This window comes from Bos taurus, chromosome 4 (genome assembly GCF_002263795.3).
Source record: "Bos taurus isolate L1 Dominette 01449 registration number 42190680 breed Hereford chromosome 4, ARS-UCD2.0, whole genome shotgun sequence".
In the NCBI taxonomy this organism is placed as follows: domain Eukaryota; kingdom Metazoa; phylum Chordata; class Mammalia; order Artiodactyla; family Bovidae; genus Bos; species Bos taurus.
The window spans coordinates 114410035-114424457 of NC_037331.1; the positions used below are offsets into that span (position 1 = coordinate 114410035).

At 53.1% G+C, this 14423-nt stretch overlaps 1 protein-coding gene across 3 annotated transcripts in view; it reads right to left on the minus strand.

Annotated features, from left to right (window-relative positions):
* The window catches only part of PRKAG2 (protein kinase AMP-activated non-catalytic subunit gamma 2), a 329985-nt gene extending 324407 nt beyond the window's left edge, over window positions 1-5578 (minus strand). For all 3 annotated transcript variants that reach the window (XM_024991252.2, XM_024991255.2, XM_024991251.2), the window contains exon 1: window positions 4961-5578. In XM_024991252.2, the coding sequence (XP_024847020.1) occupies window positions 4961-5074 (114 nt within the window). In that variant the 5' untranslated portion in view covers window positions 5075-5578. The remainder of the gene's footprint in view (window positions 1-4960) is intronic.
* Between the last annotated feature and the right edge of the window lie 8845 nt (window positions 5579-14423).

A 14423-nucleotide genomic window follows, 5' to 3' on the forward strand; every position in this document is an offset into this window, starting at 1 on the left:
GATGGTCAAAGAGACAGCCAGCGGTCACCACTTACAGTAAGGCTGCGCGCTAACAGGGCACATTCTTTTTCTCGGACAGAAAGGCAGAAAGCACACGCTAACTCCCAGCGATGGCTGCTCAGGCAGAGGGTTCTGGCAGGTCGCCAGGCATAGCTAGGCTTCTAATGAGCTCTTTTCTAAAAGCATTCCCACCACCTGGATGACTGTTCCTGCCTTCCATTAGGGATGAAGGCGGAGGAACGAGAACCCAGGCGAGGTGCCAGCACACCACGACTCTGAACGGTACGCTTGTCCTGCTACTTTTAAAGGCCTAGGGCAGCCCCAGAGGAGCCTGCAAGCAGGCGTTCCTCTCCTCTCCCTCCTCTCTTTCCCCGGACAAGATCCAAGAGGGTGTCCCCCAAAGGTGACCCACCCTGAGCCTGAAACCAAGCAAGGCAACACCCTCCATCAGGCCCAAGGGCCATTCTCCCTTCAGTAGAATTCAGTTAATGAATAACTTTAGTTAGTAACTGTGGGTCTCCACTACCCACTGTCACCTAAGCCCTTAGTATATCCCCTAAAGTTGATTCCTCTTTTCCGGTATCTCAGGGCACAGCAGGTGCTGTGCTGCTGGCAGGAGGGCAGGGTAAAAGGTGGTTAAGGATCTAGATTAAAAGACTTCCTTGGTGGTCCAGTAGTTAAGAATCCACCTGCTGATGCAGGGGACACGGGTTCAATACCTGGGCCGGGAAGAACCCATGTGCCTCAGAGCAACTAAGCCTGGGAGCCACAACTACTGAGCCCACGAGCTGCAACGACTGTGCTTGCACGCCCGAGAGTCTGTGCTCCCCAACAAGAGAAGCCCCCACTGACCATAACCAGAGAAAGCCTGAGTGCAGCCACGAAGACCCAGTGCAGCCAAAAAAAAAAAAAATTACAAAGTAAAAAATTAAAAAGTAAACTAAATTAAAAAGAAAGATCTAGATTAAAGAGCCTAGGATGGAGGTTTGCAATTATCTCCCCCAACATCCTGGGCCATAGTTCTGTTTATGCATCAGATGTGGGGCTGGAGACTGAGTCCAGTCGTGTCCATTTCAGAAAAAAAGACGAGCTGCTTTGGACACGAGAGGTCCCAGAAGACTTCATCACAGTGAGTGTCACTGGTTGCCACCAAATGAGCCCTCCACTGGACTGCCAGAGCCAGGGTATCTTCCGGGAGCTGCTCTTAAGAATCCCGAGCGTCCTGGGAAATGAGCACCGATGCCCACCAGCTGTTGGGGGAGGAGGCAGAAGTGATGCCCTTTGATCCACTGCTCAAGGCCACCTGGGCTGTGACAGACTCACAATCTTCCCCCAAGAACCGCCTCCTGACACCAAACGTCCTGCAATCCTAAGGCCAGCTCAATCCCTTGCCATCCATCAGAAACCACGGCTGACCATCTTCCATCTTGCCTCTGTCCGTTTTCTTTCATCATCACTATAGTTCAAGCTCTTAAATGCTGATCTCTGGGTTTTTGACCCAAGCATTTGATTGCTTCCCTTGACACCAGCCCAGTCTCCACAACTCTACTCCACGAAGTGTTGTTGCATCACTTTTAATTGCTTCTTACTTTAAAGTAAGTGAAGTGAAAGTAAAGTGAAAGTGAAGTCATGTCCGGCTCTTTGCGACCCCACGGACTGTATAGCCCACCAGGCTTCTCTGTCCATAGAATTTTTCAGGCAAGAGTACTGGAGTGGGTTACCATTTCCTTCTCCAGGGGATCTTCCCAACCCAGGGATAGAACCTGGGTCTCCTGCATTGCAGGCAGACGCTTTACTGTCTGAGCCACCAGGGAAGACTCTGACTTGAAATTCCCCCTCAAAACAGTGAGACAATGACTTGGATTCAGTAGTTTATCCCAGGGAGCGGGGGAGGTGAGGCAAGGAAGTCAGGCCAGACAGAAAGAGTGCGTGAATGACTGATTGGCCCACCACTCTGGGCAACCGGGGCTGGGTCCTGCTGGGACCCTCAGAGGCCTCCACAGAACCCATGGTAGAACCTCTCCCCTCACCTGCATTCCTCCTTGGTGAGGGCTGCCCCTTTAGGGCATAATGCCAACCCCGGCATTCCCACGCCAGCCTACTCAGGCTGAGCAAGCTGCCGCTATTCCAGAGGCCTCCTTGAGGAGCAGAGAGACACGGTGAGCAGCTGTGGTGTGGAGCGGAGCTGTCCAGCAAGGCTGCAGGGAACCCTGGGTGGGCTCTGGGCACAACAGGAAGGACACCCATCGCATCTACCGCAGCTTCCCAAGGGCTCCAGTGGGGGCATCCTCATTCCTGGGCCTAAGTCCCAGGAAGGACTCCGAGAGAAGAGACAGGAGGCCAGTTAAAGTGGGATTTCGGGTAACAACGGACGGTCTTTCTTTTAGTATAAGTTTATCCCAAATGGTGCCTGGCACATTCATATACTAAGAAGTTGTTCATTGTTTAAAATTCTAATTTAACTGGGCACTTAGTATTTCTACTTGCTAAATCTTATAAGGCCGATTCATGGCTCTTCTTGATCTAACCTTGACGTATTTCCGATTACCCTGATTTCTCAAACCCTTTCATCCATGAAAAGGGGCCCTTCGCTGGGTCTGGAAACAGCCTCACACTCTCCAACTCCAGAGAGGGGCTCAAGCTGGTTCCCTGGCAAGAGTGATCCCCCGCCATGCCCCTGACACGTCTCTGTCCTGCCTACCACCTCTGGGTGCAGTGTCTCTCTGAACATGTCCATGCCCTGCCATCTCTCCCTTCTCTCCCCTCTGAAAGCAGGTACGGCCTGCACTGGTCAACCTGTACCCTTGGGTCATCTGCAAACATCTGTCTGAATGCCACATTTTCCCAGCTAGCGTGTAACTCTCACCCAGCCCAGCACAGGGACCCACAGGTAATAACTACTTGGTTAGTGACAACACCCTCTTGGTTCCCCCTGCCCCCAAACACACAGCAGATGCAGGCCCTGTGAGAGCAGAGACAGAGGCCCTCTCCTTTCCCCCTGGATCTCACCATCAAGCAGCGCAGCACACGTGTCGTGGAATAACTGAGTGAACGGTACTTTCTGTAAGGGCTGCGTCGGGCCAAGAATGATGGCTAAAGCAGCCAAAGTCATCACCAGCAGCAGGAGGGCTGGTGAAAGGGTTCCAACTATATCGTGGCTTTTCCGCCATCACACCTCAGTCCTCTTCCAGGTTCTGGGTTTTGCCCTCCACCTCTCCGGAGCATGCCCCACACACGTGTTCCCATTTGAGACCAGCCTCACCTATCACCCTGAATAGGATATGCACGGCCTGGGCACTAGGCAGTGTCATTTTCTTTTCTCTCTCTTTTAAAGTAGATGCTCTGATGTAAGTGTAATAGCCATACATTCATATAACAGTGTGCACTGGTACGAGCTTTCCCATGATTTATTTTTATATCAACAGACTTGAAAGGGGGGCAAAGCAGAGTTATTATCTGTTTGACAAACAGGAGAAGCTGAGTAGTTAAATGGCTCAGTCAAGTGAAGCTACCAGAGGGAGGCTTCACCTACTGGTGTCTAACTTTCCATTTACAAATATGGCTCAAAATATCTCACGTTAGGAATGTAAACAAGACTATCTCATTTTCAAATAGGATGTTTATTTAGTCAAAGGTATGCTTATTCCCGCAAGCTTGGGTCACCACCCTGGTGGTCACACTGCAAGCTCGGGCCCAGTCACCTGCTCCCTGAGCTCTCCCTTGCCAGGGAGGGCTGGCCACCTGTCCCAACTTGGGGCTGCTCCCTGAAGTACCCATCAGATGTCTGGGGCTCCCCCAGTACCTGACCTTCCTGGCCAGTGTTTGCACAGAGGACTGGGAAGGAAGCGCAGTCAACAAACATCTTAGTTAAATGCCTGAGAGAGTTCACAGCAGAAAATGCTTGGCCAGGCAGCACCCCCTCCCCCCGCCCCTCGCTGGCGGCTGTCAGAAAGGATTAGCTTCCAGGAGGTGTCTGTAACACGGTGAGGTCGGAGGCAGCTCTGGGCGGATGGGACCACCGGCATCTGTGCCCAAGACCAGTCACCCATCATCAAAATTACATTCTCCACGGAGTTCTCTTGCGTGTGTGTTTGGACACACGTGTACTCGGTTAGTGAGGCTGGGGGTGTGACCCAGCTGGGGGCTTCCTTCGGGTGCAGGTAAGGGCTGTAGGGCTCAGCATCAGACCAACCCCCCCTCCACCCACCCACGGAGTGGCTAAGTAAGGCTGCGGGGGGCCACGGGCAAGCAAACTGCAGGGTGGGCGCACGACCCCTGCCCGCCACGCCCTCCAGCTGGACAAAGTCAAGCTGCAGACCGATCGATGTCGCCAAAGTCCGGCCCAGAGGCCGGCGTGGCCAGGGCTGAAGTTCGCGAGGGCCCTGCACGCCTTAGGGGATCCGGAGCCCCCAAATGCCTGAAATGTGCTCCCAGGGTCAGACCCAGGGGCCGGCTGCAGAGGAGCCTCCCGCCCCGGGCCCACAGACACCCGAGGAAAGCTGAGGAGCAGGGTGCTGGGGAGCGGGGTTGGGGGGTCAGTTTGAGGGCGCAGCTACACACAGCTGCCGCCCCCATTCCCTGCTGTCCCCACCCACCGCCCCTCCCGTCCGTCCCCAGCCGCGGCGCGCGGCTCCACCTCCCCGGAGCGCAGTCCACACGGTCCTCCTTCAACAAAAACAAGCCTACGCACCGCCCCCCGCACCCGCACCGGGCGGGATCCCGGGCTACGCCCAGCCCGCCACGCCACAGACGGTGGGTCGCCGGGCCCCGGCGGCACTCGGGCGGGGCGGGAGACGGAGCCCGGGCCGGGCGGCGCAGCTCGGCCCAGCGCCATCAGCCGTCCCCGGAGCGGCAGGAGGGGCGCGCACGGCGGCTGGGCGGCCCGCGTTAACCGCTTCCGCGCCGGTTCGGAGCGCCACGGGGAGCGGCGAGCGGGAGGCCCCAGCGGGGCCGGACTCACCGGAATGTGCACCCGCAGCGAACGCCGCTTCTGGCTGCTGTTTTTCTTGCCGCCGCTCCCGCCGGGGCTGCAAACATCTTTCTTCTTCTTGGTGTCCATGGCCGCGCTTCCCATAACTTTAAGCCGAAGTTAATTCCGGGTGACCCGTTCCTGGAATTCGGTCCTCTCCTTCCCCGTGCTCGGCCCCTGCCGTCGGCCGCGGGAGCTGTTTACTGTCCCCTCCCGCCTAAAGACACCGCGTGGGGACTTCCGCGGGAGGGAGGTGGGGCAGGGACCTCGGGCCCGCCGGGGGTGGCGGTCGGCGGGAGCGCCGGGTTCACGTGTCCGCTTCCTCCTACGGGATCGTCCGAGGCAGAACCGAAGCCCGAGGCCGTCCCGGTTCGGGGCTACGCGTGGCGGCGTGCTCCCTCCGAGTGACAAAGTTTTCTTCCTTTGGCAAGGCGAGGCAACATTTCCCACCCTCCCGGCTCCCCGCCACTCCCCGATTCCCAAAGGTAATCGGACAGGCAGGTGCAGTTCAACACTTTGAGAAGCAGCCCTCCTATTGCCTGCGCCTGAGCGAAAGATCTGGCGAGAACGAGACGCTGTGTGTATTAACGTGAGCCTCGGCCGCAGAATAAACCAGCCCGCAGCCGGGAGCGAGGTCCGTCCTCCTTTCTGGGCGAGGGAGGGAGGAGGAGGGGAAGAGGAGGTGCAAACGCGGAGACTCTGCGCAATTGGACCGAGGCGCGGCGGCGAGCGCGGCTGCTGGCGCCGGGCCGGAGAGCGCGCGGGAGCCTCGCGGGGAGCGGAGGCCCAGTCACCCGCTCCGTCCCCCTGCTGCCGCCGCTCCAGGGCGCCGGGGCCGGGGGCTACGCGAAGGGCCGGGCCTGGCCCAGACGCAGGCGGGTGGCGCGGGGAGGTGGACGGCGGCGCGCCTCGAACAGGAAGTACACGGCGTGCCGCGCGCTCCCCTCGCCGCCGCGCGCTGTCGCCCGGGGGGCTGCGGTCCCCTGCGGCCGTGGCGGCGCGGGACCCGCTCCGAGAGACAGGTGTCAGACCCCGGAAACCGCCCCCCCCCATGTCGGTCATAAATGTCTGACCCCCCCGCCACACGCACCCTGAAACACGCACACGCGCCCCGTGCCCCGCAGACCCGGCGGCGGCGGAAGCACGGGGGTTTTGGTGGGATGCGCTTTGACCCGCACGTGTGTCTGGAAAACCGCGGCCCCAGGGCCCTGCCCGCCGGCGTGCGCGCTGAGATCGCACCGGGCAGGTGAGCCCCGGGGTCGCGGGCGGAGTGAGAGTTTTCACCGCCACCACCCCCCGCACCCCGCCCGGCTGTTTCAGGTTCACCCAGGAACCCGCGGTAAGGGTCGGGCGCGGAGTGCGCAGGCCGGCGCCGCGGGGCACACGGGGTTGCTAAGACGGCGGAGGAAATGGTGGGGGCCGAGGGCTGGAAACCCAGGGCCAGGCCCCCACGTGCTGCCTCGGTCTCAGCCCCGCGCGTAGCCCCGCGCCGGCCGGGTGTGCAACCCGGACGCTTCCCCCACCCCGGCTGGAAGTGGGGCGAGTCCTCGTTAGAGAGTCGCCTGCCCTGCTGCTCGCGGCTCTGAGAACAGGGTGGCCCCCCAAAGTCACTCGAGCGCCTTGAACGCTGACGTCAGCTCTCCTGCTCCCCGGCCATCAGTGATGTGAGGACACAGGTCGCTTTGGGGACTCCCTGGGGGCCGTGAGGAGATGGCCTTCCCTCCTGTCCAGGTGCGGAGGGTCGCAGAGGTCTCCCCCGGGAAGGAATGTGAGCCCGCTTCAGGGACGCCCCCCAGGCGGTGCCGCCCACCCAGCCTCAAGACACCCTCGTCCAGCCTGTCTTTCCTGCTTCCCTCTCCAGTCCGAGTTCCTCCGCGTGTGTGAAATCCCCCATAGTCCGGCTGGTGCCTGGTTCAGACGTTCTGGAGGGTTCCTTCCCCTCCCGGCTCTCCAGTCCAGAGTGGACCGAGGGCGCTGAAGACCTTCCCGTCCCAGAGCCGTGCTTTCTGGACTGCTGCCGCTGCTAAGTGGTTTCAGTCGTGTCTAACTCCTTGTGACCTCATGGACTGTAGCCACCCAGGCTCCTCTGTCCATGGGACATTCCAATCAAGCATACAGGAGTGGGTGGGTTGCCTTTCCCTTCTCCAGGGGATCTTCCCCACCCAGGGATCAAACTTGCGTCTTTAGTGTCTCCGGTACTGGGAAGCGGGTTCTTTACCACTAGCGTCACCTGGGGAGCTTTCTGGACAGAAGGTTGCAATGCACTGGAGGGAACCGCACCTGGGTTCAAAAGCCACTTAGCTATCAGGTGTGGAGTTTCTCGCTTTGACCTTGTTCTGACTGACTGCTTGGCTGGGAGTCGGGGAGGATTTCCGGAGACTCAGGGAGATGACTGCCTTATTCCACTGAACGCTGGAAACACTGTTTAGAAAGAGACAATGGTGGGCCTTCAGCGTACCTGATGTGGTATAAAGCCCTCCCGGACCCACGCAGAGTGACTCTCCAGTTGTCATTTAAATTCCGTCTCTTCAGTTTAATATTTTAATCCCTGTCACAGTAATAATTAGCCAAGGCAAGCGAATGACTCCATTTGCTGAGAACTGGTTTTGGAAGGAGAGAAGGAGGGGCAGGAGGGAAGTCAGGGAGACTTGGAAGTGCCCTCCTGGGATCCATTCAGAATGAGGACGCTGCCCTGTTATTTCTCACACGGAGCATTTTGCTTGAGGCCTGTCATGGTTAATGGGCTGTGTCTGGATTATTAGAATAGGTACTTTTGTCTGTTGATTTGAGTAAATATGCCCCAGCATTTCTGGGCTTCCGGGGTGGATCAGCGGTAAAAACACCCACCTGCAATGCAGGAGCTGCAGGTTCAATCCTTGGGTCCGGAAGACCCCCTGGAGGAGGGCATGGCAACCCACTCCAGGGTTCTTGCCTGAAGAATCCCATGGACAGAGGAGCCTGTTGGGCTAGTCCATGGGCTTGCCCCATCACTCATTAATAAAATTCATTTGCTCTCTGAGTTTGGTTGGAGTGTAGACTTTTCTGCCTGGGAATCTTGAAACATTTTACTGTATTGCCTACATTTTAAGAGTGCCCCCACCTTTTTGTTGTTGTTGTTCCACATGTTAATTTTTTTTTTTCTCAATCTGGGGTTTTTTTTGTTTTTTTGTTTTTTAATGTTTTATTTGCTTTATTTTTGGCCGCACTGGGTCTTGGTTGCTTTGCCTGGGCTTTCTGTTCAGTTCAGTTGCTCAGTCGTATCTGACTCTCTGCAGCCCTGCGGACTGCAGCACTCTAGGCTTCCCTGTCCATCATCAACTCCTGGAGCTTACTCAGACTCATGTCCATTAAGTCGGTGATGCCATCCAACCATCTCATCCTCTGTTGTCCCCTTCTCCTCCTGCCTTCAGTCTTTCCCAGCATCAGGGTCTTTTCCAGTGAGTCAGTTCTTCATATCAGGTGGCCAAAGTATTGGAGCTTCATCTTCAGCATCAGTCCTTCCAATGAATATTCAGGACTGATCTCCTTTAGGATGGACTGGTTGGATCTCCTCGCAGTCCAAGGGACTCTCAAGAGTCTTCTCCAACACCATAGTTCAAAAACATCAATTCTTCCGCTCTCAGCTTTCTTTATAGTCCAACTCCCACTTCTGTAGTTCCAGCAGGTTGGGGTAGGGAGGCTACTCTTCTTTGTGGTATGAGGGGCTTCTCATTGTGGTGGCTTCTCTTTTGGGCATGTAGGCTCAGTAGCTGTGGCTCTCCCGCTTAGTTGCTTCAGGGTATGTGCGATCTTCCCAGACCAGGGATGGAACCCGTGTCCCCTGCATTGGCAGGGGATGAGTTCTTATCCACTCTGCCACCAGGAATGTCCCTGGGTGTTTCTTATTGATGGTGTCAGAGAAGCTTACCAGTCATTTTTAAAACATATGTTCATTTATTTGGGGCCAAATCAGGTCTAAGTTTCGGCAGGCAGGATCTTTTTTCGTTGCGGCCTGTGGGCTTCTCCCCTTGAGGCTCACGGCCTCAGTAGTTCTCCCACAGCATGTTGGATCTTACTTCCCCAACCAGGGATCAAACCCAAGTACCCGCATTGCAAGGTGGAGTCTTAACCACTGGACGACCCGGAAAGTCCCTTACCTGTTTTGTTTTGTTTTTTCCTTCTGAAAAGCAATTAATAAATTGATCGTACATCTTCCAATCAGTGAAAATGTATAATCAATTATAAATTCTATCAATCATACACAGAATGGAGGGAGCACAGTGGTTGCTTTGTGTTTGGGTGCCTCCTGGAGCCCCTTCTCTCCTTCACCTGGCTGCACAGTTGTTTTAGCCAGTAGCTGCATGTGGCATGCCCAACCTGCAGCCTCTCTGTAAGGACCCTGACATCAGCTGTTTCTGAACACCCTGACCTATGACTCCCTTTGCAGAATTAATGCAATCAAATGTATGCTGAGCCAAAGAGAAACATTTTATGTAAAGGCAGAATTACTGATGTTACCTTTTGCCATAGGGTCCAGTATTGCTCAGCTGAGCACTGTTAACGATCCTGTCTTTATGTAAAATTCTGACTTGGGGGGAGGTATAACATGAAGTTCATAGATATAATTTCCCCCCCAAATCAAGGAGAGACTGTTAGTGGTCACCAAATATCTATGATTATCTACATAATAGATGTGTTTATCTACATTTTCTAATGCACTAGCAGCTAGGGTAGGAGTCTGTAATTAATTCTGGCCAAAGAAATACAAGTGGAATTAGTAGTCTTACTTCTGGGTCAAGCAGTGAACAGTTAGCATGCCTCCCCCATTTCCCTTTTCCCTCCTGCCATGGTCTTGGAGGCCATGTTCCGTGTAAGATAGAGGAGGGCAACCCAACTTACACTGAACTTGAGTCAATTGGATTAAACCACTGATATGTTGTAGGCTTCCCTGGTGTTTCACACAGTAAAGAATCTGCCTTTAATGCAGGAGACCCAGGTTTGACCCCTGGGTTGGGAATATCCCCTAGAGAAGGGAATGGTTATCCACTCCAGTATTCTTACCTGGAGAATTCCATGGACAGAAGAGGCCTTGTGGGCTACAGTTCATAGGGTCACTGAGATTTTGGTAATTATTGGTTATCACAGCATAGCCTTGCCTATTAAAAAAATTACTACATTGAAATATTGTTTATCTTCAAGACTGATTTGGGGGCACCTCCTCAAATTTCACACCCAGGGCAAGAGCCTCATTTGCCTCATCGTTGTGTGGTCCTGTCCTTTTGATTGATGCAAGGGTGAGAAGCAGAGGTTAGCCAGGGCCATGGACTGTCAGGGGACCAGCTTCCATGTCCCAAGAGAAAGAGTTAGTCCTCCCCAGCCCGGCCACTGAGGAGTGGTGTGGCTGTGAGCAGGGCACTTGTTTCATCCTTAAGGAGTGAGATTGCCCATGGAAGATTTAATGGGGGCGTGTATTTTGTCCCAATTGTATTGTGTATGTCTTGGTTAATTTTATTGCTTTAGGAATCCCTTCTTTAAATATATTGTTTTTCATTGGAAAATAATTGCTTTATAATATTGTGTTGGTTTCTGCTATACATCAACATGAATCAGCCATAGGTACACATATGTCCCCTCCCTCTTGAACCTCCCTCCCCCCTCCCACCCCGTCCCACCCCTCTAGGTTGTCACCAAGCCCCAGGTCTGAGCTCCCTGCCTCACACAGTAAATTCCCGCGGCCGTCTATCTCACGTGCGGTCATGCATATGTCTCAGTGCTACTCTTGCAATGCATTCCCCCCTCTCCTTCTCCTGCTGTGCCCACAAGTTCTGTTCTCTATGTCTGCAGAAGTCCCTTTTTTAACTGAACTTTTTAGAAGAATTGCATGATGAACTGAAAATTTAAAACAGACAAGCTAACAGAAGACCGCTGGTCCTTCCCCACAGATGGTTTATGAGCTTCTCAGGGGCAGCTGAAGTTTTGAACGTGTGTCCATCTGGGGCGTCACTTGTCTGGGCTACTCACAATCAGGGTTTCAGATACGTGGCACCTGTTAATACTAGTGGTTTCCCTCGTGGCTCAGACGGTAAGGCGTTTGCCTGCAATGCGGGAGACATGGTTTCGATCCCTGGGTCGGGAAGATCCCCTGGAGAAGGAAATGGCAACCCACTCCAGTATTCTTGCCTGGAAAATTCCATGGATGGAGGAGCCTGGTAGGCTATAGTCCATGGGGTTGCAAAGAGTTGGATACAACTGAGCGACTTCACTGGGTTCTCTGGTCAATATTAGGTGCCGTTGCTAGGGTATTTTATGTATGGGAGAGGATATTATTAATGCTATTTTAACACACATATTTGTATAATTGCTGTACCACCACTGACTCCCCAGACTAACATCCCCTGAACATTTGAGGTACCCCCAGGGCTCCAGGTCATCACATTGGCCACCATGATGGTGCCACCTCTTCCCCAGCCAGGGCGGCATTTCATTCAGACATCACTTAAATGCTGCCCCGAGGACACCGACAATCTAGTTGAGAAGTGAAATACGCAGAGTACAAGTCAGCACAAAACAAACGCTGGATAAAGAGTTTACGGGATGTTTAATTTCACTTAGCCTAGTTTTCTAGATTAACTATTCCCTACCCACCCTCTCGCCCCTTGCTTTTTTTTTTTTTTTCCATGTGGTCTATTAATATCCCATGTAAATGAAAATGACTCTGGAAACGATGAGTCATCTTGGTAGAGCATTGACAGCTTAGAAAGTCTTAGCATCGGTGGTGTACTCATGGATTTCAAATTTGCCCTGTAGGGACTTCCCTGGGGGTTCAGTGGCTAAGACTCCACGCTCCCAGTGTTGGGGAGGGCGGGCCTGGCTTCAATCCTTGGTCAGGGAACTAGATCCCATGTGCCCCAGCGAAGAGTTTGCATGCTGCAACTAAGACCCAAATACACCAAATATTTATGTATTTGGTGCAGCCAAATACATTAAAAAAAAAAAAAAAAGACTGCCCTGTAAACTTGGAATGTAATAGTGAAGGGGATATTGGTGATCAAGGGTGTGTAGACGGATGGACTTCTGTGTTTAATGGATTTCTGTTTTCAGTGGTGCTACATTCCACTGTCAGGAGGAAGAAAGGAATGGACTTTCTGATTACCTATTACATAGCAGACATTGTATTAGGTAGTTCATATTAATTATCTTACATGATTTCTATTAAAATCCCCCAAGAAAACTCTTCTCAGAATTTTACAGCTGAGGGAAACTGAGACTAGCTGTCAGCTTAGCTTAGCTGTCCATTTAACTTCTGTCCATTGGTCTTAATTTGCTGTGTCCTCTGAAAAGATATTTTAAAATGTGGCCCCTCCTTTTTAAAAGCTTTGCACAAGGCTGAGTACTACTGAGGAACCTCCTTCGGGGTGACCTTGGACAAGTGATTGAGCATCTTACCTAGGCATCACGCATCGGCTGCTATGCCTGTGATATAGAGCTGTGGGGAGAATAGCTGTGTGTTAAAATAGTCTATGTAGCCCAGGACACCAGTGACTCAATTCTGGGCAAAAGCAACTCTAGGGAAAGTGAAACCCTAAGGTTTGGAATCAGGACTCTGTAAGTTCTCTGGTCACTGATGGGATTCCGAGAGGGGCGGGTGTTATGTAATCATGAAAACCAGACTCGAGGGTCACATTCCAGTTTTTATTTCCCTTTTAAACCGGCCGCTGATCGGATGTCCTTGTGGCAGATTGCACTCCCTGGTACAGATGGAGCTGTGACTCTCCACCTGCGGGGAGAAGAGGAGGCAGGCGCTCAGGACCCGCGGACGGGGCAGTCTTGGGACGGCACCTCTCCTGACAGCCCTTTCCCAGGTCCCTTTTGATTTTCCGGGGGGGACCCGATCAAGCCACTCTGTTATCTGTGCTCCGGATTGCTCTTCACCCATAACGCAATATTGTAAAGCAATGTTCTGACCATCAGGCTGTGCCGATCCTGGAATCCGAGAAGTACGGTGGGTTAAGGTGAAGCTAGATGGTGTGGCAATGTCCCCCAAGGGCAGACTTGTTCCTGTCTTTTCTCTGGAGAGTTGCCTGCTGTCTTGACCAGCTCTGTGCCTGCACACAGCCAGATAAACAAGCAAGGTCTGTGTGCCCATACAGTGCTGTGCAGGGGGAAGGGTTTGTTTGCTGAATAAACGGATAGGTAACCCCCGCGATTATGCCCCCTACCTTGACTGTAGGTAATCGACACATGAACAGCGTTCGTTGGGAATGAAATCTTGGGTCCTGCCAATGCTGCTTTACAGCTTCCTGTGTGACTTTTGTCCCAGTGATCTGGCATTACTTCCCATCAGGGTAGCTTTACAGCTTCCTGTGTGACTTTTGTCCCAGTGACCTGGCATTACTTCCCATCAGGGTAGTGGGTTTGGGTTCCCTGGGCCAAAGAAGTTGACTAAAGATCTGTGTGCGTTGGTTCTCAACTTAGTACTGAGCTTTGAACATGTCATAAGCATACAGATTAATCCTGAGAAATGTTTGTTGTGGTCGTTCAGTCACTAAGTCCTGTCCGACTCTTTACGACCCCATGGACTGCAGCATGCCAGCCTCCCCATCCTTCACTGTCTCCCGGAATTTGCTCAGGTTCATGTCCATTGAGTCGGTGATGCTGTCTAACCATCTCATCCTCTGTTGCCTCCTTTTTCTCTTGCCCTCAATCTTTCCCAGCATCAGGATCTTTTCTGATGAGTTGACTCTTCACATCAGGTGGCCAAAGTATTGGAGCTTCATCTTCAGCATCAGTCCTTCCAATGAATATTCAGGATTGATTTCCTTTAGGATGGACTGGTTGGACCTGCTTGCTGTCCAAGGGACTCTCTAGAGGCTTCTCCTCCAGCACCACAGGTCAAAAGCATCAGTTTACCACTAATATCTGACTTCGGCTCACGACTGACCTCCTGACCTCTAACTCACCCGTCTACTTCGGACATGATTAAATAATGCAAATCAATTGTAATAATTTCCCAAGCAGATGAAATTACTTGAGGAATTAGACTGACTCCAAAGCTCATATATTGCAGATTCAAATCTGAACGTGAACTTGTACAGGGGGATGCTTCCCAGCACCACTGGTACCATCGCTTCATGTGACTTGCAGCTGGTGCCCACCCAGCACCACTGGTACCATCGCTTCATGTGACTTGCAGCTGGTGCCCAGACCTGGCCTCCAGAATGCCAGTTACAGGGACTTCCCTTGTGGTCCCATGGTTAAGAATCCGAGTTCCCACTGCCGGGGGCACAGGTTCGATCCCTGAATGGCGAACTAAGATCCTGCATGCCGCGTGGTACTGCCAAAGAAAAGATGCTGGAAGGTACACTTAAAAAAAGAAAGAGAGGGCCAGTTACAGCTTTTCAACAAGATTCCAGAACAAATGTATTTGCAGTTTTTTAGGCTTGGTCACATTTGGGGAACAGTGCACCAGATTGGA